Raw genomic sequence first — 26,125 nt, 5'->3', positions numbered from 1 at the left:
TGCTACTTATCATTTTTAGCCTGATCTCTCAATGGTGAAGAATAACTTTGAAAATTAAATAATTTTCTTTTCCAGATCCAGACTCAGATCTTCATCAAAATTGAACCCATTCGTCATGGTCATGCAGCCCAACCTGTCCACCAAGTTTCATCTGAATCCGTCCACAACTTTTTGAGATATTGTGTGATATATTAGTTTAGCCCCATCTCTCAATGGTGAAGAATCACTTAAAAATTCTTGTCGTCGGATGCAGATCCAGATCTTCACCAAAATCTAATCGGTTCGCCCTTGTCACACTCCGAACCTGTCCACAAACTTTCATCCGGATCCGTCTACAACTTTTTGAGATATTCTGTGCACAGACAAACAAACAAGAAAAAGACGTTGTGCAGAGCACGATACTTGCAAAATCCACCCCCCCTCTCCAAAAGTTGCCATGGATACGTCAAATTGTCCATTTCATCAAGATTAAAATCCACAATCTTAATCAAAGTTCAGGTCAATCAGATGAAAATAGATTGTTTTTCATATATAAATTGTTCATTTTAGAAGTTTGACCTTGAGTTGACATTTGACCTCAAAAATAATTGTTTTCCAAATTCAGCAATGTACTCTGTAATTGCTGCTTAACTTTCAGGTTAATCAGATGAAAATTGATGATTTTTCAGATGAAATTTTATGATTTTAGAAGTTTGACCTTGAGTTGACCTTTGACCTTAAAATAGTTGTTTTCCCAATTCAGTGATGGACTATGCAAATCCTGTTCAACTTTCAAGTTAAATAGGATGTAAATTGACGATTTCAGAAATTTGACCTCAAAATTACCTTTAACCTGAGACCTCAAAATCAATAGGCTTCTCAGCTGAGACTACCTCCACATCTTGGTAAAGTTTCATGACGATCGGTTTGAAATTGTGACCTGCAGGCTATAAACAGACAGGCAAACAGACAGAACAAGCCGGTCAGTGGCGATGGGTCGCCGAGCATGGAAACTATAAGATATAGAGTAAAATGGATGTCATATAGCGGATAGGGAATCACCTTAAGATTATGCATATCAAATCTCATCCAGTTCCATCTACTGATAACTACTCGGTATCCAATTGAATGAAAAGTACCGAAAATGAGGTTTGAAATCGGAAATCCCCAAAATTCGAGGGGGTGCTGTGGGTAAACAAAGATCTAAATCGAAAATCCGGCTCGATCGTTTGTGCACAATGTATTCCAGACGATTATTGTGAATTTTCATGACCATCCGACCATAACCTTAGGAGGCATTTGGCGCGGACACCTCCAGCTCTTGCATATTATCGAATTTTGCACTAATTGACCTTTGACCCCTGACCTAAGCGAAATCGGTCAATATGTCCTGAGGCAAAGTTGTAGTACTCATTGAGTACCATGAACCTGCAAAGTTTCATTCGTATCGATGCACTCACCTGGTCGCTAGGGGGCCTTCAATTTTCGCCAATTTTCGCGCATACCCTAATTGTAGGGGGCGCTGCGGGTAAAGTATTACATATATCACAAAAACCGGAATATATTTGATAGAACATCACCTGTAGATCATTCGTGCCAAATTTCATAACCCTACGTGGGATAATGGCTTTCAGAATTGATTTTGCGTGAACGGTACCCATTTTGAAGGTTTTTCGGTTGTTGCTAGGGAACCAAAGCATCCCTAGCAACCATCACAATTTCCAAAGCGCGAGGTCATAAGATGTACCTACCACCCGAGTTTGGTCAAAATTGGCCCACGTTTACTACCAATTATGCTGATGACAAACGAACAAACAGACAGAATTACTGACAATAAGGGTCACCTATTTCGGCGACCCAATAACAAAATCGACTGACCAATGTACTTGAAAAATCTTCGATTTTGCGAGTAACAAACTACAAGGGCACTCGGTAGAGCGCACACCTGCGCCCCTGATCCACGCGAACATATCTGGCCTAAAACATGTTTGAACTAGAGGGGGAGCACTCGGGAGAGTGCAAAACCTCCGCCGCCAATACTGCTGGGTCACTCAAGTGAACCTTTATATCTTATTCATTAAATATGTCAACAGTGCTGACAGTTAGTGTTCTTTTCTCCAACTTTTTTTTTTGGGGGGGGGGGGGTGGAAATCACTTAAAACATGTATAAATGCAAAAAAAAAATTTCTCTTTTTTGGTGGGGGGGGGTAAATTTTCTTTTGGGGAGGGGGTTGGAAATCATTTAAAATATGCAGAAATGCAAACAAAAAAAAAAATTCTCTAACAATTATTTTTTTGGGAGGGGGGGACCAAGTCCAAAATTTAATGGCATGATCCTTGGACCATACCTAACCCCCCCCCCCTCCACCAAGTTTCGTCGACATCCGTCGAGGAGTTTTTCCGGAATACTGTTCACAAACAAACAAACAAACAAACAGAAAGGGGGTGAAAACAGTAACCTCCATCCATCTTCGAAGATGGCAGAAGTTAAATATCATGCCAAACAGTACTATATCGTTTTTGAGCCCCATCTCTTAATGGTGAAGAATCACTTTAGAAATTAAATAACTCTCATATTCAGATCCTGATTCGGATCTTCACCAAAATTGAATCAATTCGACCTTGTCACACTAACAACCGGTCCACCAAGTTTCACCCGAATCCGTCCACAACTTTTACAGATATCGTGCTCTCCATCGGTTTTGGCCTGATCTCTTAATGGTGAAGAATCACGAAAAAAAATTCTGAGATCTGGATTCGGATTCGGATTTTCACCGAAATTAAGCGTTGCTGGCCTTGTCCGGTGACCCACACACACACAAAAAAAAATTCACAACGATTGCTTGAAAACTGTGGCCAAAAATCGTGTGACAGACAGACAGACGGAAAGAGGTGAAAACATAACCTCCTTCACCCTCGGTGGCGGAGGTTAAAAAAAAACGTTTTTGCCAAAGTACATCTTCTTTTGTCCCCAAATTTCAGCTTCCAAGCTCCAAGGATGTTTGAGATATCGCCCGGACAAACAAGAAAGAAAGAAATGAGCTCGGTTCCTCGGAATGGTGAAAGCGGACAAACCTCGTCACGTGACCATCTGATTTGCACGCGCTGACTGGGGGCAGTGCAGTCTCGTTGGTGAACGGAAGTCTGTGGGAAATACCAACGGTTCGGGGTGCATCGTCCAGCTTGGCGTGTCAGAACCTCTTTTTCCTCGTTTTTTTTTTTTCACCGTTGGATATTTTTTGTGAAGAACGATGTCTAATGGGATTGTCGGCTTGAAGAAATGTTCTGGTGTTATACACGTCACAGTGGGAATGAGATAACGATCGAGAGGGATTCGGGAGATGTAATAGTATATAATTCGACAGATAAGAAGAAGAAGAAGATTTAACGAAGGAGAATAAGAGTCGTGCGAGTTTCAAGCGGGGATCTGTGTTCCCGGGACACGCAGAGCGACAGAAACATTTCCTGAAGCGAGTTGTGAGTAGAAGTGTTGTGAGGATTTCTGGTTTTTTTTAAACTTCTTCCTGAGTAGCACTAAACGAAGTGATACAGATTATAACATGTTTCTTCACGAGATATCAGCAGTTTTTGGTACAAGGGTATTGGGCGTCCCCTCCCGCATTCCCACTTAACTTTCGAAAATAAATATTGTGTATCTGTATTAATCAAAGCTCTGCATTTATATTTACAGATTTACTCTTACATGAAAAATATTATATATATATATATATATATATATATATATATATATATATATATATATATATATATTACACTGGTTTTATGACAATAAACGTTCTGTGTACGAGTGGGACCATTGGTCCGATGGACCAAATTTTCATTGGTCTTCGCAGCCTTGTGACCCACGTGCTGCACTGCTTGAGCATAAACATGAACATGAACATGAACATGAGCTTGCCTTTCACGAATGGGACAAAGAAATGCAAATATGCACAAAAATGAAGAGCACACAGAGTCGAGTTAACCTGCTGTATTGTTGTGGGTCGGGGTCCCGGTTGGGAACACGGCCGCCAGAGGGAGCAGTAGAGTCGGCTCCACCGAACACCCAGAATTTATAGGTCGTCACCCCGGATAACTCTGGAGCCGACGGGTCACTTAAAGGACCGTGGTCGCCAATACTTCGACTGCGTGGGGTAGGGTTAATTGCCTAATTTCAATGTACCTAAATACCCACGCAGTCTCACTACAGGGGAACCACACCCTCGGCCGACTGTCCGATCAGAGTCGCAGGTAACGACTCGGAACCGGCGTTACCGAGCGGAGTTACCAGAGCCGCTCCAGTCGAAACGTTCAACTACGGCAACGGCCTTCCTAATTCCCAATACGCACCGTGGCAAACCAATGGCAGAAAGGAGAAGGACGAGCTGGTACATTCAACAAAAGGGGAATTTATTTACAACAATAATTTGGGTATGAGGGGAGCATGTAACGTATGGATTATACGGACGTAACGTAACGTATCCACGTATGGATTATAACTATACACATATACTTAACGAAATAACTGAGCTACGGGGACTCTGGCTGTTGTGTGCGATGGGTTCCAGATTCATAACAGTATAACTTCTATAATCTTATATTATTACCTTCAATATATTCTTATATTATTATGCTGCACATGTTACAGTTTTGGGGTCTTTTGGGTGCTTGGTGTCTTAAGGGTCCTCAGGGTCTTCAATGGTCTAAAGGGTACCAGCAGTCGAAACGGTCAAAAGGTACATTCCAATAGGATGTAAAGAATAGACATATAGTCACACGGAGGGAGTGACGGAAGGAAAGAAGGACGGACGGACGCAATCTTAAAACAAGAGATGTTGGATCGAAGACTTAACTCGAAGAAACCACTCAACGCATCATACCTGAAGAGACTCAGGTATGATACGTTTAAGTCCATATGATTCACTCCTTGGTTGTCATTTTCCTGGTCTCTGTGCATGTTCTTTGTCCAACCCGGGACAACTGATCTCCCTCGACTCACAAATGGTGCAATCCATTTTTAAAAAATTGCTCCCGTTTCTTTATAACCTTGTATAAACTATCCTTGTGTAGGGGCTAAAGGGAAACATTGGAGAACTGTTGACCTTTCCTCACCATGGGGGAAGGAATTGGAGGAATCGTTTCGAAAAAATAATAATTTAAGACTGCCGTTATGGAGGTGCTGGAGGAAAATCATGTTTTAAATTTTTTTGGGAATTCTTTGAGGCAATTTCGGATTGGGTAGATGAAGCAAGAGCAGTGGGTGTAGCATACTGAGACTTCCAGAAGGCATTTTATAAATTACGACATAAGAAGCTAACGTTCAGGTTGGCTCTGGAAGAGACTTCAGTACATGGCAAAATGGAGCAAGAACTGGCTTGCGGATAGGAATAAAACGGTGGTTGGTGGTCAGAGGACATCAGAAAGGGGAGATAAAAGTTATGGAGTTTCTCACAGATCACTCGGGCCATTGTTGTTTTGTAATTTATGTCAGTGGTGCACATGGATAAAAAGAAAGCCCTTGGACGCATAATACCCAACCAGCCAAACCCGTGCGGAGCACGGTTTCTAGAGTGAGGGTTCGTTAGGATGTCAATATATCCAGTGTTCACAATGTGATTTATAGAATTTCTTTATATTGTTGCGGTTCTCGGAACCGCATGCATACAACAGAGAGGTGTCCCAAGATAGTTATGCCATTAATATATGTGTAGATAGTTCCCTTCCTTTTGTTTAGCTGGACAACTGGGAGTGCGTTGCGATGGTCTAATTGTTAGGATTATTGAATCATTTTCCCCTTTTATTTTATCTCCACTCTTTTTCTTTTCTTTTCTGAGGTGAATCTGCCTGCTTGCCCCTCGTCTCATCTCGCCTACCCTAACCGTGCATCAATGTCTATTCGAAACCAGACATGTGCGGCAAGTCACGTACGCTTTGGGCGGGGTGCACCAACGTCTGCCCGAAACCAGACATGTGCGGCAAGTCACGTACGCTTTGGCAGCAAGATGGGCGGTGTGCACCGACGTCTACCCGAAACCCGGCCCAGGCTGGCGGACCACGTGAGGGGTCAGGGCCTGTCAGAACGCCCGACTCGGGCGATGACGTCGGATTCAGCATAGCCCTCCCCCAAGCCTCGAGCTCTATAAAAGACGAAGAAGTCCTCAGTGTGTGTCGATGTTTAGTGGCGTTTTCACGCAGTGTGTTCCTGCTTCTCGACTCTGCCCACGTCTCGCCTTGACGGCCCGCCTCCTGTGCCTCGTCTCCGCCCACACGACGTCGACCTCGCCTCCTGCTCCAAGCCTCCTCCTAGTCTCCACCCTCGCCCTCAGGACTCCGCCCTTCTCCACTCAAGCTCCTTCTTCAGAACACGATCTCCACACGTGCGGCTATGGCCAGAACAACGCGACTATTGTCGGGTACCGCACCATGGAGCATCCTCTCACCCCTCCCCCCCCCCGAAACGCCCAGGTACCGAAAGCTATAACCTCAACTCCCCTCCCTCCCTGGCTGCAAAAGTCCCTTTTCATTGGGGTTTCTTTTTCTGTGTGTGTGTCTGAGTGTGCTGACGCCTGTCTGTTAAGTAAGCCTGTAGACGAACATTGTTGTTGTTACTCTTATTAATCTCGCGTCAAGTCTGCACTGTCTGCTTTAGTAAGTTGCTTGTATTATTGCCGCACGCCACACCCCTCTCCTCTTTCCCTGCATTACATACCCAATCAATCTTTACTGTGCCACATGCTTTTCCTCGCTTCCTTGTTAATAAATCATTGTTATTAGGCATGTTCCCAGCTCGCCTTTGTCTTTTCTCTCATTGTTCCACCATGGTTCGAATCTAAGTGTAGCCGGGTCTTTATACCCAACGATCCGTTCCTACTTTATCCAGTATGTCCTTGGCAGTTGTCGCTCGGCTGCATCCGATCCGGAAAGGTGATCCAATCCGGTAGAGTGATCCGGTTCAGACAAGGCGTACCGATGGCGTGGTTCCCCGGTAGTTAAACCACGTGATTAATTAGGTAACCCGATTATAGACGGGAGGACTCTAGGTCACGAGGTTGAGTTATTGGCGTCCACGGTCGGTTATGCGACCCGCCGCGTCATGGAATTATCCGTGAGCGACGCCCTACAATTCTGGAGAGTCTGGTGGGAATCGACGTAGCTTCCCCCACCTCGTGGTCTTCTCACCTGACCCCGCCGGCCCGCAACAAGATACAATGTTTCTTGTTACATTTTTTTGTATCGAATGCACCTTCTGAGGGAGTCAGCATGTGCAGAAGAGGGTTTTACATTGCAGACACTGTTTTCTGGGAGTGGCATTACGCCTCTCAGCAGTGACGGTCTGTCGACGACAGACGTAATGACGTCAGCGAATGACGGATGATATCATGACATCATTACGCCTCTCAGAGGTGACGTCACACGTCGCCATGCAAACGAATGTAAAAATTAGAAAATCGCCAGCAATTCCCAAACCTGTCCGTCTGGCGCGATCTCACATGGCCTATGCTGTATATTGGACCACAGAGCTCCCGCATGCCAAAAGTGGCGACAATCCGTTTGGCAGTTTCGGAGGAGGTACATCCACAAATATAGCTTAGCGTATTAATATAATAATGATCCACGGATGTCTGCAAGATGTTTTTTTCTTTTTTAATGCAATGTCAAGGCTTGCATGAGAGCTAGCACACAGAACGTACAACAGGGGAGCATGAGACAAGAGGGGTGGGAGAGGGAAGGAAAAAACAGTGGGGAACAGAGACATGAGGAGATCTGTGAAAGGAAGAGGGAAGGGGCAGGGTACACAGGATAAACGAGATGGACACTGCAGGGAATTTGAAGGAGGTAGGTTTGGGGTGGATTAACGGGGGTAGAAATGTTCGTGGTTTTGGATGGAAGAAGATATGAGATGGTGGTGAACAGCTGTTTTGAAGACCTGGAGGGAAGAGTGGGATTAAAGAGAGTGTGGAGGTTTGTTCCAAAGGTAGGAAAAGAGGAATGAAAGGTGAAGGTGAGCAGGCATTCTTGATTTTGGTTGTTTTACCAGAAGGTGGATGCTGGTGGACCTTGAGCACTCTGCAGAGATATGGGGGGGGGGACATATTGCAGACAGAGCAAGGGGGGGCGAGGCCAGAGAGGAGATGGTAGAAGACAAAGACCACTGACCTGCTTGCGGTGAGAGAGTGAGAGACCCAAAGACAGCCTCATCGTGGGAGATTCCAATTATGGTTAATGCCTTGGTTTCCACAGCGTGGAGTCAAGAGAGGTGGGAGCACCAGCCCAGAGGGGACAGTAGTACTGCATCAGGCTTTGGACAAAAGCTTTGTTTGTGGTCAGGAGCTCAGATGTGCCAAGGAAGTTTTTGTTTTTTTTCATGTGTGTCAAGCTCAGGTGCTTAAGGCTCAGTCACACCTTGACGTTTTAGCCAGCAATGGCAACGTATTAAAATGTATGTAAAACGCTGGCTTACGTTGAACTTTTGATGTTTTTTTTTTAAAGATTCGGACGTATTCATAACGACTTGGTCTTATGCATAACGTGTTAGTAACGGACACAGAACGTTTCGTTGTGTTATAGATAACTTATACCAACGAATGCTGAACCTGTTGTCGGCCTTCACAACCTATGCCCAACGATAGTCTAACTTATGCATAGCGCTGCACGTATCGCCGACGAACTCGTGGCGTAGGTTATGAAAAGGCTGCCGCACAACGATTCAAATCATAACCGCCGCAGAAATGGAAGTGTCAACATCGCAGTCACACCTTGGCGATCTTGCCAGCGTATGCCGACCTCTGAAAAATGCGTCTAAAATGCTGGCGCACGTCGAATACGGTATGGGTAAGTTTGGTATGCGTGAAGAGAACGCTAAAGTACGCTATCATACGTCGTAGTAAGTGGAGTACGTCGTAGTAAGTGGAGTACGTCTTGTAATTTTGAACATGTTGAAAATTTTACGACGTACTTGCCGTATGACACACGCTCCGCATGCGATGGGAATAAGTTGTACGCACGATATGCGATCGTTGACACACATCGACACACGTTACTTGTAAGGCGCTCATAAGTCGAAACACGTCAAGGTAATGGTTAGCGTCAGTGTTCCAGACTCCCGGTTTTTTTTTCTTCGGTATGACGGTGTTCAGTGTACAGTGCGGTTATGATTTAAATCGTTGAGCGGCAGCCTATTAATTATATTATATCATAACCGCACTCGAAATCGAAATGTCAAAATCACCATCATACCGAAGGAAGGAAGAAAAAAACAAAAACAAAAAAAAAAAACAGGGAGTCTGGAACACTGACGCTAACCATTACCTTGATGTGTTTCGACTTATGAGCACCTTACAAGTAACGTGTGTCGATGTGTGTCACCGATCGCGTAACGTGAGTACCACACGTAACTCATAGGTTAGAAATAAGTTTCAGGTACGCTAAACATTACCTCGACGTGTTTCGACTTATGAGTAACTCACAAGTAACGTGTGTCAACGATCGCGTGACGTGCCTACAACTTATGGCCAGCGTTATGCGGAACGTGTGAGTCATACGCTGGCATAAGTCTTAAAATTTCAAGCATGAAAAATTTGAGGACAACCGAAAAGTACAACGTTTAAAGCCAGCGTACAACGACGTATGGCAGTGTTTTTCAGCGTACTCTCAATGCTATCAAAACTTACCCATAACGTATTCGACGTGTACCAGCGTTTTAGACAAATTTTCCAAAAATCGGCATAAGCTGGCTAAAACGTCAAGGTGTGACTGGGCCTTTAAGTGTGCCATGTTTTGCTTGTTTGAAGAAGGGATATGAGGGTTTTGAGGCATACATGTGTGTCAAGAAGGTTTTGGGATCTTCGGGATATTTGAGTGCACATCAGACCCTGTCGCTTGCGGGTTTTACGTTATTGAAAAACCCTGCATTGGGAAAACCAAGATGCTCAAAGTTAAGACTTTATGGGAAAAATAGGGTTATGGGAACCAACTTTAAAATCTATCAACTTCTTTTTGCCTAAACGAGTAAAAAATGATAGGAATTAAAATTGTACTTACTTTTGTTGATGATGATGATGATGATGATGATGATGTCTGGCTTTGGAGGTTATTGAGATTATGTCGACGTTCCTGACTTTGGGTCGTCAGGGTCATCAAACTTTGTGAAGAAGAAGGCGATCTTTGCTTTGCTTTGTTACCTCCACCAACGAAGGTGAAGGTGGTTATGTTTTCACCCCTTTCTGTCTGTCTGTCTTTTGTTTGTTTGTTTGTCTGTGTTTCTTACATGCAAAGCTTTGATTTTGGAAGTTAATTGGTTAGTCGATTTTGTTATTCTGTCTGTCTATCTGTCACCTACAGATCACAATTTTAAACCGATCTTCACAAAAGTTCACCACATGATAGTTTGTCATGAGGAAAAAGCCTATTGTTTTTGAGGTCAAAAGGTCAATATAGGACAAAGGTCAACAACTTAGGTGAGATTTCTAAAATCCTCATTTTTCATCCGATTGACTTGAAATTTCAGGTCAATGAATTCAACCAGCCAATTATTTTGGAGGTCTACATAGGCCAAAAAGTCAACATAGGACGAATTTCTAAAACTGTCAATTTTCATCCGATTCACTTGAAATTTGAAGAGTTGCTGCTTATTTGGTCATTGAATTCAATCGCCAATTATTATTTTAAGGTCAAATTTATTTTATGGATTTTGCAAGTGTTTTGCTCTGCACCACGTCGTCTTCTTGTTTGTTTGTGTGCAGGATATCAAAAAAGTTGTGGATGGATCCAGATGAAATTTTATATAGGTTCGGTGTGTGACAAGGACGAATCAATTTGATTTTGGTGAAGATCCGGATCTGGCTACTAGAATGTTTTAAGTGATTCTTCACCATTGAGAGATTCGACCTAAAATTATATTTAGCACGATATCTCAAAAAGTTGTGGACGGATTCGGACGAAACTTGGTAGGCAGGTTGGGTGTGTGGCAAGGACGAATCGATTCGATTTTAGTGAAGATCTGGATCTGGATACGAGAATTATTTGATTTTTTTAAGTGATTCCTCACCATTGAGAGAGAGCCAAAAACGATATCGTACTTCATGGCATGATATTTCAAAAATGTATTGGGCCCGATATGTTGTCGTGGATCAGGCATTATGTGGTGGAGATATGTGCTCTACCGAGCGCCTTTCTTCTGCATGTCATTTCAATTTCCGTATAAGACGCTGTGAGAGCGCCCATCTCGCACTTGAATTTCAAACACCTCTCCATGAAGACTCTCGAAAACCTCTCAAGATATGTGCCTCGTTCTGCTTTATCCCAAGTGTTCTCTTTCACACTCCTCGACTTTATCTTATTTCCCCCTCCTCATTTCAAAACAAACAAACAAACAAATATTCTCAAATCAATTCAACCAACATTCCTCATAACTTAATTAATTTGCTTTTTACTTTAAAAGCTTTTTATAACATTTTATAATGTTTCATTTTGCTTATTTCACTGAAACCCCACATGTTCTTCTTCATAACTATTTCCTGTCACAAACACCCCACGATGTAATTAAAAGACGAGCGAAAACAAAATGAAGCGATATCACATGATAACAGCTTGTCTTCTTCTTCTTCTTCTTCTTTCGGCTGCTCCCGTTAGGGGTCGCCACAGCGGATCATCCGTATGATCCGCATAGTGATTTGGCACATGTTTTACGCCGGATGCCCTTCCTGACGCAACCCTGGTCACCTCTTACGACACAGGGATATGGTACACCTATTTTAACCGGGGTATACACCGGCCCAGTATACTGGTACTCATTTCGCCGACCTCGGAAGGATGACAGGCTGAGTCAACCCCCTGGTGTATTAATTCAGTGGCACAACGGGGCTTGAACTCAGGACCTTTTGGATCCCAAGCCGCTGCCCTAACCACTGCGCCAACACCAGGCTATGATAACAGCTTGTGTGGCACGATATTGAAACAGCAACTGAGTGTGCGATGGAGGACAGCGTGGGGCTGTAAGGTGAGACGAAGATCCAGGGTTGTGTATTCCTCCACACCGTACCGCGATAGAGCGAGGGACCCATGCCACGATTGCCACATTTTACCACAATAATTCAACTGCGATAGAGCGAAACCGTGATGCGGAAACTCGTGTTTGAGATGGGCCTGCTGTACAGGAGAATGGTAAAACCCCACAATCCTGCCCATTTGTCTGTTGCTGAACATTTGGAATTTGATGATTCTTTCTTGCTCTTTCCTATGCAAATATACTCATTGAATTAACAAAGAAAATTACCTTTCTGCTGTTGTTCAAACTATTGAATGATACAAATGGTCTTGCCTTTAAATCTTTCATACAGATGACCCAGTACTGCTTGCCAGTGTGAACAACTTGAACTGAATTACCATGGACATGTGCCATCCAATTTTCTCAAAAGTGGGTTCCTTATGTTTACCTGAAAGCTAGTGGTCATCCCTTGTGCTTGGGTGTAAGGCTTTCTCAACATTGTCTTCATCCTAAAATTGCTGAACGGGTTAAGATTTGAAAGTAATGTCAACTTTTGAATGATGCGAATGTGGCCAAATCAAAATTTACATCAACGTGTTATAGTTATACAATTAAAGTATTGTGTTAAGAACCTGCAACATGTACAATTTATTTTTTCAGGGTGTCGATGGGTGCACGTATGTGTGTGGTGAATGTTTAAGGCAGTGTTTCTCAAGGTGGGGCGTGGCAATATTTTGGTGGGGCATAAGGATTCAGAATTAATGAATCAATATATGATCGCTTTCATAGCTTTGCTATGAGTTCCCTTCTTGGTTGACTCAGCCATTTCTGGTGGATTTATCTGAGTACCAGAGCAATACCAAGAGGAGTTATGCAAGTTGCAACAAGATGAGTCTGTGAAAAACTCTTTTCAAGATCAAAGGAACCATGATGTGGCTGTCTGAGGAGAGTGAAAAGAAATACCCAAACTCGACTACTTTGGCAAGGGAAGTTTTGATAAATTTTCCATCATCTTATTTAGTCGAATGTGGATTTAGTGTTGTTTCCGATTTGCTGCAAGCTAAGAGAAATCGACTGGAAATCACGAAACATGGTGATTTAAGGCGAAGCTCAAAATTGATTCCTCGAATCAAACAAATCTGCAGCCAGCGTCAAGGGCAGGGCTCCCATTGAAGTGAGTAGCAATTGAATAAAATTTGCAATCAAGTTTTAATAAAGCCTTTTGAATACATATGTAGTATATACTCTGTAGTGTCTCCAATCATGGTGGGGCGTACGATTTTTTTTTGAAAATCAAAGTGGTGCGTGGAACAAAAAAGGTTGAGAAACACTGGTTTAAGGTGTTGTAACTGATTTGGGCAGAGGGTAAGATCTCAAGTTCAGAGATACTTCACATGTAGGTGCTGTATGGGAACAAGGGACTCAGGGTGGAGCAAACATCATGAAGAGTGGTATGTTTATTGCCTCTTTCAAGCTTCACCCATCATATACGCTGAAGTTGGCTCATGGAAGGATTCCTGTCGTGTGCAGCCGGAATCGGAACAGCAGACTGTGCTCGGGTGTGAAATGAAGGTTGAGGAGCTGGAAGGATCTTATGAGATTCTGCAGATAAAAATAGAGGATGTGAACTCCGTTGGGCTGGAAGAGGAGCAAAGTAACCAGCTGAATGGTGAGTTGTTTGATTTAGATCACTTCTGATGAGATCTGTGTTTGTTTGTGCCGAGTTTTATTTTTTGTGTATATTGTAGAGGCTTGTGGAAGAACAAGAGCAGAATGAAAAGGGAGAAACCACAATAGTAGATTGGAAGTGAGAATGATATGAAGAAGAGGGAAGAACGACACATCAGATTGAACAAGCTGCACACAAGTTGAATGAAACATATGAAGAAAGGAAAAGGAAAGCAGGGATGAAAGAGAAAAATAACAAATCAACCAACAACTCACGAACAAACGTTGAGGTGAGGGAGAGGCAGGAAATCACAATGACCTGGAAAAAGTGAGTGTCTTAGAAAGGGGTCATTGGGGTCGGAAAATATCATGATTGGATGGGGGATGATCTCTGATTGTGGTGAACAGATATCTTGAACACCTGGAGGGAATAATGAGTTTGAAGAGAATGTGGAAGTTGTTTTCATAGCTGGGAAAAAAAGAGGAATGAAAGTGTGGAGGCAAGCAGTGATTCTAGATTTTTGTCAGTTTTGCCAGACGGGGGTTGAAGGGGGAGGGGATGTTGGAACAAACCTTGGAAAGATCAGAGGTTGCAAAACCAGAAGGGAAACAGTAGAAGAAAGATGTGCCACTGACCTTTCTGCGGTGTGAAAGTGATCAGCCCATTGACTCAGCTTCATTGCGGGAGATTCCAATCATCTCAAAGGCCTTGGTTTCCACAGCATCAAGCTGAGCATGATGTGAGGCAGGGGTGGCAGCCCAGAGGGGAGAGCAGTGCTCCATCATGCTGCCAATGAAGACCTTGTTGCTGGATAACGGGTCAGGTGTACGAAGTAAGTACTTTCCAAAATGGAGGATGCCCACTCTGGCTTTGGAGGCCAACACAGAAATGTGGTTTCCCCAAGAAAGATCAGGGCTGATGGTGAGACCCAAATATTTCACTCTCTGAACTGCTTCCTGAGGATTGTTGAGAGGCGATGGGAGGGTTTGCCAGATGCTGGTCTTTGCTGACAGATATATATATATATATATATATATATATATATATATATATATATATATATATATATATATATATATATATATATATATATATATATATATATATATGTATGGAGATTTTTCTGATTTGAAAGATTTATTCCAAGTGTTTGAGCAGCTTGTGATTCTATCAAGGCCTGTCTATCTGAATGATGAGGGATGCCATTGTTAAGAGTGGAGTCACCTCTGGGAGTGGGAGGAAGTCTGGTAAGCCCTGTGTGGAGGTGGCCTTGGATGCCACAGGCAGAGAGTTTGAAGAGCAAGGTGGGGTGCCAGACTGGATAGAAAGCTCGAGGTATGTATTGAGAGATGGCCCAAGTCTCACATGTGATATTGAGGACCTCTATCCTTTGTTGGGAGAGCAGAAGCAGCATGTCTCAAGTTCGAGTGACCTGGTCTGAATCTGAACTTTTAAATGAGTTGCTTTGTATTTTGAGCCCTTGTTACGTCCTGTGGTAAAATTCCACAGGAATTCCCCCAGTTAGGAATTAGTACAGTTAACAGTTAGTTAGAAAAAATTCCCCCAGTTAGGCCACTTGCACTCACTGAAACAGCTACCTAATGGAAATAGTAAAACCATAGCATCGTAGTGGATAATTATTTTCCAGCGGCCTCATGCTGCCAGTTTGGGAGTCCATATCCGTTACAATTCACATACTGTTTGTTAAAATTTGAGGAAAGAACCATTTGGTTCTCACTTCATCAATCATTCCCTGCTGTGACTAGGACTAGATAGTTGGTCAACACTCAGCCCTTCCCAGTCAAAGAAGGCTGAATAAACGATGAAGAAAAACTACACAAGATAAGTCCTTTGCTGTCTCAAGCTCCACCCCAGTTCTTCCACAGGTGCAGGCATTTTGAAGGAGCACAAGTATGAAAACCGCAATGCCACAAGCCGACATCAGCTGCTGGACTGGTTTTGTTACTTATTGGTGAATCGTCAGTGACAGCATAGACGGAACACTGTTCTGTGGGGTAACTCGGGTCTTTCAATCTCCATTTTGTGTGCAGCACTTCGCTCTTCGTTTGCAGCATTGTTGTAAGTCTGAGATTGCTGCTGATGCAGGTTAGAGCAGGATTAAAAAAAATTAGTTCAGGGTTCCAGGATCAACACGTCTACTCTTCGTGAAAGACAACGTGGGATCATGAATGTCCACCAACGAATGCTAACAGATGGCACACAGGTTAATATTCATCCGAGGAACGGCGATAGATGCATGGATGAATTCACTGCATGTGAGAAACCAGGATGGCAGTAAAAAGTGGGTCGAGATTTGAACTCAGGCTAGCTCACGAGCTCAGTCATCTGTGCATTCTTATTCCGTATCTTGCCAGTCCAGTCCTTCAATGCAATTGCTCATCAACACATTTTTTCCAAACCCATTCCTGAGCTTTTTTCCACTTGCTGACTATTTTACTCCTTTCTACTCCACTCATCACATGGTCACATGTCTTGCCATCTTCATTCCCTTTTCTGCACTGGTCATTCTGTTAAAGTGCCACACTCTGTCATTTAGTTTTCCATAAGGGTTGACTTTCGAGACAAAAAAACACAAAACAACCAACTTGTCATATGTTGGATTGCAATTTTTTGTGATTTGCCAATCGATGCAGGTTTGGGAGAAAAGCTTCTCTATTTTGGCTTCTCTACTTTTTTCTTGCCTTCTCTATGTTGGGTTCTCTATGTTTTTCTTGCCTTCTCTATGTTGGGTTCTCTATGTTTTTCTTGCCTTCTCTATTTTGAACGGTGGTGATTTTTGGTGGTGGTGAAATTTCCACTGAAGTTCTGGTCGGGTCACAAGCATTTCTTATCATTGAGGCAGTTTGTACAGAATGTAGTGCTTTGACATCACAATTGTTTGACATGATGCTATTCCTGTGGGGAAATGTTTTGTTTTCTCTCTTCAAGGAAGACCTCAATTCAATAATATGAATGCAACATTTATTTAGGTATTTTAAGAGTATGGAATGTGACACAAGACTGCAATGTATGCAACACAAGACTGCCTTCATTTAATAAATGTTACTTTTTCCAGATTTATTTGTGAAAGTGGAAGTAAAAACTGAGCACGACATTGATGTCCACCTGGATCGACCTGAACAAAATGACTCTGAAGCTTCGTTCTTCAAGAGCCATCCCCATGAAGGTTTCTATCAATGCCTCTACATTTTGTTTTGGACATTTTAATGATAAACCCTGGTGTTTCGAAAAACAACCCTACATTTCAATTTCATTGCTTTAAGTAATAATGGCAATGTTGGATAAATGTCTCAAACATCCATTATCTCCTTCATCCTTTGGTGAAATATTTTAACCAACAATAATGTACCTTGTTATATCCTGAAGAAAGGCAACAAATTGACAATTGGGCAGTGAGGCCACAGTGGGACACAAGTAAGGAAGGAGGAGCAGGAAGAGGAGAGAGGGGAGAAACGGTAATCTGGTAATAACAGGGTTGGGTTGGTTGTGGCTTATTTATTCATGCACATCCTGTGGCTGCATCATTTTCTGGGGGCGTGCTTGTGCTGCTGATGCGATGCTCCCTGAAGCATGGAAGGCTGAGTCGAACCCCCTGGTGTTAATTCAACAGGAGAGAGGGATTTGAACTCGAGACCCTAAGATCTTAAGCCAGCCACTTTAACCGTTAAGCCAACACCAGGCTTAGTTGTGGCTCAATGGTGTGGAAAATATTGTCGGTGTGGAAGTGCATGGCATGAGGTAGTGGTGAAATTTGAATCCCTGTCGGGAGAGTACAATTCAATCATATTCGGCCTTATGAGACCACCATTTCTAAAGACACACACATACACATGCACACATATTGTTACAGGTTCGGGGGAGCATGGGGCTCCTGAGGGGGTGAATCAGACTTGCTTCCCATCCTCCAACGCTGAATGTGACAAGCCATGGATAACTCCACGACCCGACGGGTTGCGAAGCGACCACGAATGCCGTCTGAGGTGACCAAATCTGGAATGGTCCCCACACCAAATTTTGTATTACCTTCCCGGTGATTTATCCTCTTCCAGATGGGGGCCGTGCTTTTGACTTCCCACCTTTATTAGTCCGGCCAAGCAAAACCGTAGGTGGGATGTCGGTTAATCCGTTGCAGTGAATCGATGGGGTACAACCTTCCGTCTATTTATTAGATGTTATTTCTAACCAATGGAAACAGACAATTGAGCAGGTTTGGAAAGTTTATATCACAATTAAAGTTGTGTATTTACAAGCACAAGTATTTACAAAATTCAGTGTCTCAGAGAAACACTCTTTCCCCTGCCACAGAAGAACTCCTTAAACATTAAAAAGGTGCCGTACAGCCCAGTACACACACTTCCAGCCAAATTTTCCCGAAGACGTGGAACACACCGGACCGGTCACTGAAGAGAACACATCATGTTGTTTTTGGACAATGATTGAAATTTCAGGTTAGCTGAGGTGAAAATCTGCTTCTTCATTTACCCCATTCCACCAAATATTCAAATGTAAAAAAAAAAGTCTGGGTTACTATCCTCATGAACTTGCTCACCATTCTAATTGAATGTTCGCCAATTTTTTTTCGGAAACCCAACTGGCAGGCAACAATTGCTTCAAGGAAATCTCCATGAGATCTCGCACTTTATTTATTTCCTTATTCGTAAAGTATTCCAGAAATGATTGGGTGGTGGATGGCTATTCCAGCGAATAATGAATTTTGGAAAAGTGGCTCTCTACTTCTTGGCATCGTCTGACATCCCTAATTGCTGCACTTGAAAAATCTTGACAGGCATTCAAAAGAGATTAATGAAAAGCAGGGAACCGAGCACTACCGACCTGCTTCAGGTCTGAGGAAGATCTCCCGGTCGTAGTCCAATCCACCTGTTTGCCTGAGCAAGGTATTCATAAGAGCAAGCCATGACACAACTTTGCTGTATAGTAGATGTTTTATTGTCATTAGTCAAAAAGCCATTATTTGACTTGGGGCGTGCACCAAGTTTTGGCCACCTGAATTGCGTGGCCTGCACAACACCTCTGGCTTAAGCCAGTGGTGTCCACCCCAGAAAAAAATCATTTAGATCCTTCTGAATATTGGTGATCACAGCTTGGGGAGGCTGGAGTGCAATGACCTTGTGCCATATGTTGGAAACACCAGGTTATTTATTGTTGTTTAACCAGGTGCCTTAAGTGACAAGAAATGGAGCATTCCTTTCCACCTTGATAGTTTTTGCTTGACGTCATCTAAACCCATCTTAAACCTTTTGCATGCAGATTGTAGTTCCCAAATGGATCCCTAAGGATTTAAACCAATCTGTTTCCCATAACATTCCTCCTGGAAGAGTTTGGAGAAGCACATATGAAGACTGTGACAAGGAAAGGGTATCTGGGTACAGCCAAAGAGCTGCACTCATATTTCAATGTACTCTTGCTGATGAGGGAAGTTCAAATTTGGTAAGACAACGATATAGCTAAAAAACGTCTTTTTGGTTTTTATACACAACACACAAGTCATCTGCATAAGCTGATTTAGCAATTTCAGAATTGTTTGACAAAGACGACACAGTTAAGGAAGGATGAAGGAAAGCCAGTAAGGGTTCAGTGGAAAGTGTGTACAACATGCCTGACAGTGGACAACCCTGACAGATGCCATGCTGAACGGGGAAAAGATGACACACTATTGCTTACTTTTAGCAGGCATGATGCATTTTTATATAAAAGTTTTATGCGAGATATGAATTTTTGCCAATATCCTGCTCTAGTAAAAACTGCAAATAAGAAGGAATGATCCACACTGTCAAAAGCTTTTTTCCTGATCCAGGAGTAATCACCCAAAACCATGAGGCACGGTTTGTCCGATGGTAATTTAGTCTCAAACCAAAACAATAGTGTTATAAATGGATTGTGAAGGTATGGAATACGCTTGGTCATTTCCATTGAGGAGAGAGGTGACTTTTTAAGACTCATTGCAAATGTTTTTGACATATTGTTGTGGTTCTGTTAATCCGCATGCCTACAAGGCAATGGCACACAACATACCGTTATCCCAAGGCAGTTATTTAAATATTATATGTATTAGTTAGTCCTTTCCATTTGTCTAGTGGGTAAAAGGGGAAAGATGCGTTGCGTGGGACTCTTGTAGTTCAGCCTCTTCTATCTTCCTTAACCTTTACTTTGTCTTTACTTTTGTTTTATGTCACACGAAACATATAAACAAGCACGCACGCCAAGGAATAAGAATAAGCAAACATGCTATGAGTGTCTCCAGCATGTTCGCGCTGCGAACGCATCCTGCCAACAGCACATGGATACATCATCATTCCTTTGGAGTTTGCGCACCCGTTCTCCATTAATATATGCATGCCACTTCCCAAATGCCACCTCAGACTTCATTCTGCTCACCAAACCTTACCACGTTCACTTTAACCGCTTCATATAACTGGTAAAAATATCCCCGCAACAACTCATGCTTACACTTGACCTTTATTCACCAATTCCACTATGAATGCCACGTGGCACTCACCCCTCACCAAAGATGCCACGTGGCAGTTATCACTCGCTACAAATGCCACATGACCATCTCTCACTACGAGTGTCATAACAAGAGCGCCCTACTCTATAACCGCCGCAACTGCCCATGGTCGCCAAATCCGCACCATATCATCAAGGAATCTGGAGGAGACACAGGTCGAGCTCTTTCAAGGCATAACGAGAGGCGCGAATGTGCACTGTGGCTCGTGAAGGGACCTATGGGTAGCACAAGGATTTCTCTACAATTCCATGTTGGAATGAAGATCAGCGCACGTTCGGGGCTGGATAATGCGTCCAAAGACCGTGGCCCCATGTAAAGCCTGGAGCTCCAACTCGTGGCAAGGTCAGTGAGCAACTGACCCATTTTTCATCTTCGGGGCCAGACGGCACATGGCTACGGCTACTATGGCCCAATAGAGGAGCGTGATTTCGCATTCACCTCGTTTTGATCCGATTCTTGGCCCCTCCCTTCATCCGGGCCCATAAACAGAGCAAAGCGGAGCCGATCAGAGTCAGTCTGCTCTTGGGTCAGTTCAGTTCGCCTTGCTCATCCAGAGAGTTTGTCCTTTTCACCTGTTGGTCGCTGCTGCTATTCGCCTTTCGTGCTCGGGGCTGTTGATGGTGCTGCAGAAGGAATGCGGAGCCAGACAGGATCGGCAAGCAGGCAATCGACGAGCTGGTGAACGTCGGTGCAGAGCGAAAGGTGCCGCGGGTCGCCTTGTCAAAGTGGGGGTTGGGGAGTGGAGGGCGTCACACACTGCTGCCACGAGGTGGGGCCGTTCCGTTTCAAGCAATCTTCCTTTGGTACAGACATTTACACAAACAGATTCTCCCACGCGTAGGATAGGGACTTTTTTCTTCCGCATCTTTTTCTACCATCTTTCTCTCTTTCTCTCTCTTGTCCACTGTGGACGCATAAAAGAGCATTAACGCGGGCGAAGCCCGACTGCTTTTTTAAGGGCAGAAACTGAAGGAGCGAAATGAACTCGCATTTCACATTTTCCTCTCGCACTACGCTGCACCCCCACATTGCACGAAGATTGCGCCTCCCACTCCCACATCTTAAACACATCCAGTCGTCCTTCCACCTGATTCTCCCTAAGCATTCTGTGTTGCATTGGTCTGCCAATCACATCAGGTATTGAGAGGTCATTTACCCTCACCTACTTTTTTCTCTCTTGGCTATCTGTAATCGTGTGTGTGTGTGTGTGTGTGTGTGTGTGTGTGTGTGTGTGTGTGTGTGTGTGTGTGTGTGTGTGTGTGTGTGTACTTGTATGTGATGGCGCCTGTCATAACATAAGTTATGACTTTATAAGATCTAACGGGATAACTGTGCTCTGTGTCTGCTTTTGTAAGATTGTTTGCCTTTTTCCGCACCCCATGAATTCCTTGCTTTCCCTGCTGTGCATTCATTAAGCCACATTTGCTATGCCACTTAACTTTTCTCGCATTCTGGTTGTAAATAACCATTTGGTTTGGAAATGTTCCCAGCTTGTTTTCGTCTTTTCATTCATTGGTCCAGCATGGTCCACACCCTAGCTTCGCGGGGACGTTATTCCCCAAAGACTTGCTTCGTAGCCGGTACGTACTTGGCAGTTCCGCTTCGCTGCACCTGATCCGTTAGGTAATCTGGTTAACACAAATATATACTGAGAGCGCGTTCCCCGGCAAGGTGGTCACGTGACCCAGAGGTAAACGGCTTGTTAGACGGAGGATCTTAAGTCACGTGGTCGAGTTATTGGCGTTCGCAGTCGATTAGCGACCCGCCCCATCACAAAGTTGTTTGTATGCGACGGCATGCGATTCTGGTGAATCTGGAGAGGAACCCAAAATAGCCCCTCCCTCGTGGTTCCCCCACGATGCTGGCCTGGTACATTTTGGTGTCAGGAGTGGGATGCGATACCCCCAGACGTCAAAAAATGCTTCCCGCTGCAATATTATTATCAGTATTTAGCAATGGCACAAGCCACCATTTTCCCCTTTCCTGGGAAGGAGACGCAATGCAGCTCTTGCAGCTCAAGGGTAATTCACACTGATCTGGGCTCTCAAGCAGAATCTCAATAAGAGCAGAACCCAGAATATTCCAAAATGCTTTGTAAAATTCAGCAGGGAGTCTATCACATCCGGTGGCTTTGGCTTCTTCGAGTTGTTTTCATGTTGCAGTGAGCTCTTCAAGAGAAATGGCACATTGAAGTTGCTGTTGGTGCTCTTCAGAAGGAGATGGGAGAAGTAAAATCACTTCATGTGCCATCATTTTATTCACAGTTCTTGGCGTAAACAGGTTTGAGTCAAAATCTTGCAATGACTGTTTAATGTCTCTTTGACAAGTCAGAAGAGCGTAGACTGTGAATCTGCTGAGAGGTCTTGGCCACCTTCTCGAGGTTGAAGAATTCCTTGTTTGGAGTCTCATGTTGAATTGTACTCATCCGAAGGTGAACTATTGCTCCAGCCGCATGCTCTTTGACCAGTTCAACAGTTGGATATATTTTTCCATCAACCACTGATATTTATTGCTTCCACTGGCTGTTCTAGCTTCTTGTTCGTATTTCAGTACATCTACTTTTGGAGCACTTCTCAAACCAGACATAATATTGGCAGCATATGAGCAATATTGTTGGCAGAGAATCCGAATTTAGGATTTTGAAGTCCCACTACTGTCGAATATTAAGATAGCACACTTTTTGCTTTTATAATTTTTCCCATACCAGTCCAAAGGAATTTTTGAGCCCCCTTAAGAATCAGTACAAAACGGGGGTTCATGGATTTGGTCTCTATTTTCGTGTGAGTGCGTGCGTCCGCAACCATATCTCGGAAATGTCTGGACAGATTTTATTCGTACTTGGCACAAAGACAACACATGATGGTATACATATGCATGTCATCTTTTTTTTTGACATCAGATCCAAGATGGCGAACTGGTGGCCATTTTAGTTGCAAATAAAAAAAATAGTTGCAAAAAAAAAAGTTGTAATGTTGCATACATCAAGGAAATACATGAAATCAGACACAGATGGAGGCCATTCAGCCCATCATGCCTGTGCCACATCAACACCACACTAATTTTTCAACACAAAATCAAACAAAGAAAATGCAAAATGTTTTTTTTTTTTAAATAATGATTTTCTTTTTAAATAAAGTGGTTTTTTTGGTGGGGGGGGGTTCTTGTGTTTCGTTTTTGTATTTTAAAAAATTTACTTATATGCATATATATTGTTGTGGCTTCTCACCACTCCGGCGTGTGAGCGACCGCTTTTCGCTAATCGCGGCCGCGCGCCCACCGGACGTGGCAAACCTAGTCGCAGCTTTCGGATCAACGCCGAAATCCAGCTACGGGTGTGTTTTTAATTACACCGTAAATCAGCCAACTATTCTGTCCACGTGCGACAGGGTCCGATCGCTGAATTGTCGATTTACCTAAGTATGCGCGCAGACAGAAATGCCAGGGATTTACACCTCAATGGGACCTGCTTGGAAACGAGCCGCTTTAGCAGCTCGCTCCGTTTGCGATTTGCCAAGCAGTGTATATCGCCAAGCCTCGCCGGATCCGATTACTTTATCGGCTATTTAAAAGCCAGCTAATATCCCGGACGCAATACGGCAGCTCAATTGAGGGAAAGGACGCAACGAACAGGTGAACATTCACACAATGACATTGATTTGTAACACGTATGCATGCAAACACATATGCAGTCATGCAGTCAGTAAAGCAATGCAGGTAAGGGACAAAACATGAGCAAGACAAGGAACTACAACCGTTCAATTTATTACTGTACATTCACTTAACAGTTCTACTTATGGACATGGCGCCACAACTTTCATACAAAGAAACCCCAGGAAAGGGAGGGGCAGAACTGGACCCGTAGGCCTTTAATATCCACGGAGCTGTGGAGACCGCAAGAGCTCCGAGAGGACTGGCTGGTTACCTGTCACCCTCGTGGTGACTCGCTAAGCGACCCTCGACGTTTCGTCGTAAACACGACAGCTCGGTTGGTCCAGGCCCCGCTGTGCGGCCTGGTGGATCGGCCTACCCGACAACGCCTCAGAGGAACGATCGGGCCTTTGCTCTTTCAAGAGTTGATGCTCTTTTAAGAGCCCGCCCGTTCCTCAGCGTTGGCCCGGACCGTTCTGTCGCTGGCTGGCGACCTCTCTCCGGCTTTCTCCACCTTCCCGCAGTTCTGCGCGGCACGGCAGGCTTGGCTGCGCTCCGATGACCCCGATTGCCCTCCACTGGAGTCAAATCTTGGCAGACTGCTGGCTTCCTCCGACTCGACGCCAGCTCGACTCCAGACTTCCACCGCGCGACTGGCGTTCTGGCGCCTTTTTATCGGGTCGGGTGTGCGTTTGATTACTCACCTCTCACCCCCCGCTGGCTCCGCCCCTTTTGTGATTCTGATCCGATCTCTTCGCGAAGCTCGGACATGCGCGGACTTGGGTGAAATCATCAACCATGCAGACGTTGCTGGAATCATTGGCTCCCGCTCTAACAGGGAACCCTCGCATCTGTCAGCGGCGATGTTGCTCGTCCATGGGATTCGCCGTGGCTGGCGAAAAGATTGCGGCGCAATGGAGATGAAGGTGAGGCGATATTGTGCGTTTGTGGAGATGTTGTTGAGGAGATGTCGTGGTTGGCGCTGTGGTGGGGATGGCGTGGTTGTTGTGAGGCGGTTGTTCAGATATGGTTGTTCCAAAATAAAGATAGCAAAAGAATAATGGCTGACTCAAAGATCAAAGCCCGGTTACACGAATAATACCCTTTAGACATCGGTGGGGAAATCTAATCTGAACACTCACTTATCGATATAACTGATCTCTGGGAAGCCTGAATGATGTTCTGTGAATTTCTACAACCATTACAATATATATATATATATATATATATATATATATATATATATATATATATATATATATATATATATATATATATATATATATATATATATATCTTCTTCTTCTTTCGGCTGCTCCCGTTTGGGGTCGCCACAGCAGATCATCCGTATGATCCGCATTGTGATTTGGCACATGTTTTACGCCGGATGCCCTTCCTGACGCAACCCTGGTCGCCTCTTACGACACAGGGATATGGTACACCAATTTTAACCGGGGTATACACCGGCCCAGTATACTGGTACCCATTTCGCCGACTTCGGAAGGATGACAGGCTGAGTCAACCCCCTGGTGTATTAATTCAGTGGCCCAACGGGGCTTGAACTCAGGACCTTTTGGATCCCAAGCCGTTGCCCTAACCACTGCGCCAACACCAGCATATATATGTATATATATATATATATATATATATATATATATATATATATATATATATATATATATATATATATATATATATATATGTATATATATATATATATATATATATATATATATATGTAACAAATAGAATGCATTAAGAAGGGTAAAGAATAGAACCCCTCTCTTATGGGAAGCTTTTTTTCTTTACAACAAACACGTTCACACACATTTCTTTCACGAGCTCTGAAGCCCGCCCTTATTTTTCCTCAGTAACGTTCTTTCGCGAGCTCTGAAGCCCGCCCTCATTTTCCCTCAGCAACATTCTTTTGTGAGCTCCGACGCCGCATTTTTTGAGAGCACACGGGTCGTCATGGTAACTGTGAGCAAGTGGAGCGGGGTGAGCATTTTCATTGATTTTGCTTTGAAATTTATTCTTTATTTACCCCAGAAAGTTCTTTTTATTCATTTATTTTGTTATTAACAAATCATTTGTCGATTTCCAACCTGCCCGTGTTTGTCCTTTCCTTCCATTGGTCTAGCATTGTCCGAACCGAGATATACTGGGAGGTAATTACCACAGATTTGACCAAAAATAGTCGGCACACACCAGCGGTTAAAATGCTCGGCCGCCCTAATTAAAATCTAATCGAGAAAACATTGGTGCTTTGTTGAGGGCGCGCTCCCTGTTCAAGTAC

At 43.7% G+C, this 26,125-nt stretch overlaps 1 protein-coding gene across 5 annotated transcripts in view; it reads left to right on the top strand.

Annotated features, from left to right (window-relative positions):
• The first annotated feature begins 3,152 nt into the window (after positions 1 to 3,152).
• LOC147009453 (uncharacterized) overlaps positions 3,153 to 26,125 on the top strand; it is a 42,934-nt gene continuing 19,961 nt past the window's right edge. Inside the window, exons 1-4 of one of the 5 annotated variants that reach the window (XM_085861704.1) lie at positions 3,153 to 3,456; positions 12,318 to 12,394; positions 13,496 to 13,634; positions 16,711 to 16,821. In XM_085861704.1, the coding sequence (XP_085717830.1) occupies positions 12,365 to 12,394; positions 13,496 to 13,634; positions 16,711 to 16,821 (280 nt within the window). In that variant the 5' untranslated portion in view covers positions 3,153 to 3,456; positions 12,318 to 12,364. Of the gene's footprint in view, positions 3,457 to 12,317; positions 12,395 to 13,439; positions 13,635 to 16,710; positions 16,822 to 18,441; positions 18,551 to 18,959; positions 19,104 to 26,125 lie in introns of those variants that run through there. The other 4 variants (XM_085861706.1, XM_085861705.1, XM_085861707.1 and 1 more) reach the window with 4 other exon arrangements.

This window comes from Eptatretus burgeri, chromosome 17, assembly GCF_056783735.1.
Source record: "Eptatretus burgeri isolate ZD-2024b chromosome 17, Ebu_testis_v1, whole genome shotgun sequence".
In the NCBI taxonomy this organism is placed as follows: domain Eukaryota; kingdom Metazoa; phylum Chordata; class Myxini; order Myxiniformes; family Myxinidae; genus Eptatretus; species Eptatretus burgeri.
This window is presented reverse-complemented; position numbering and strand designations above follow the sequence as displayed.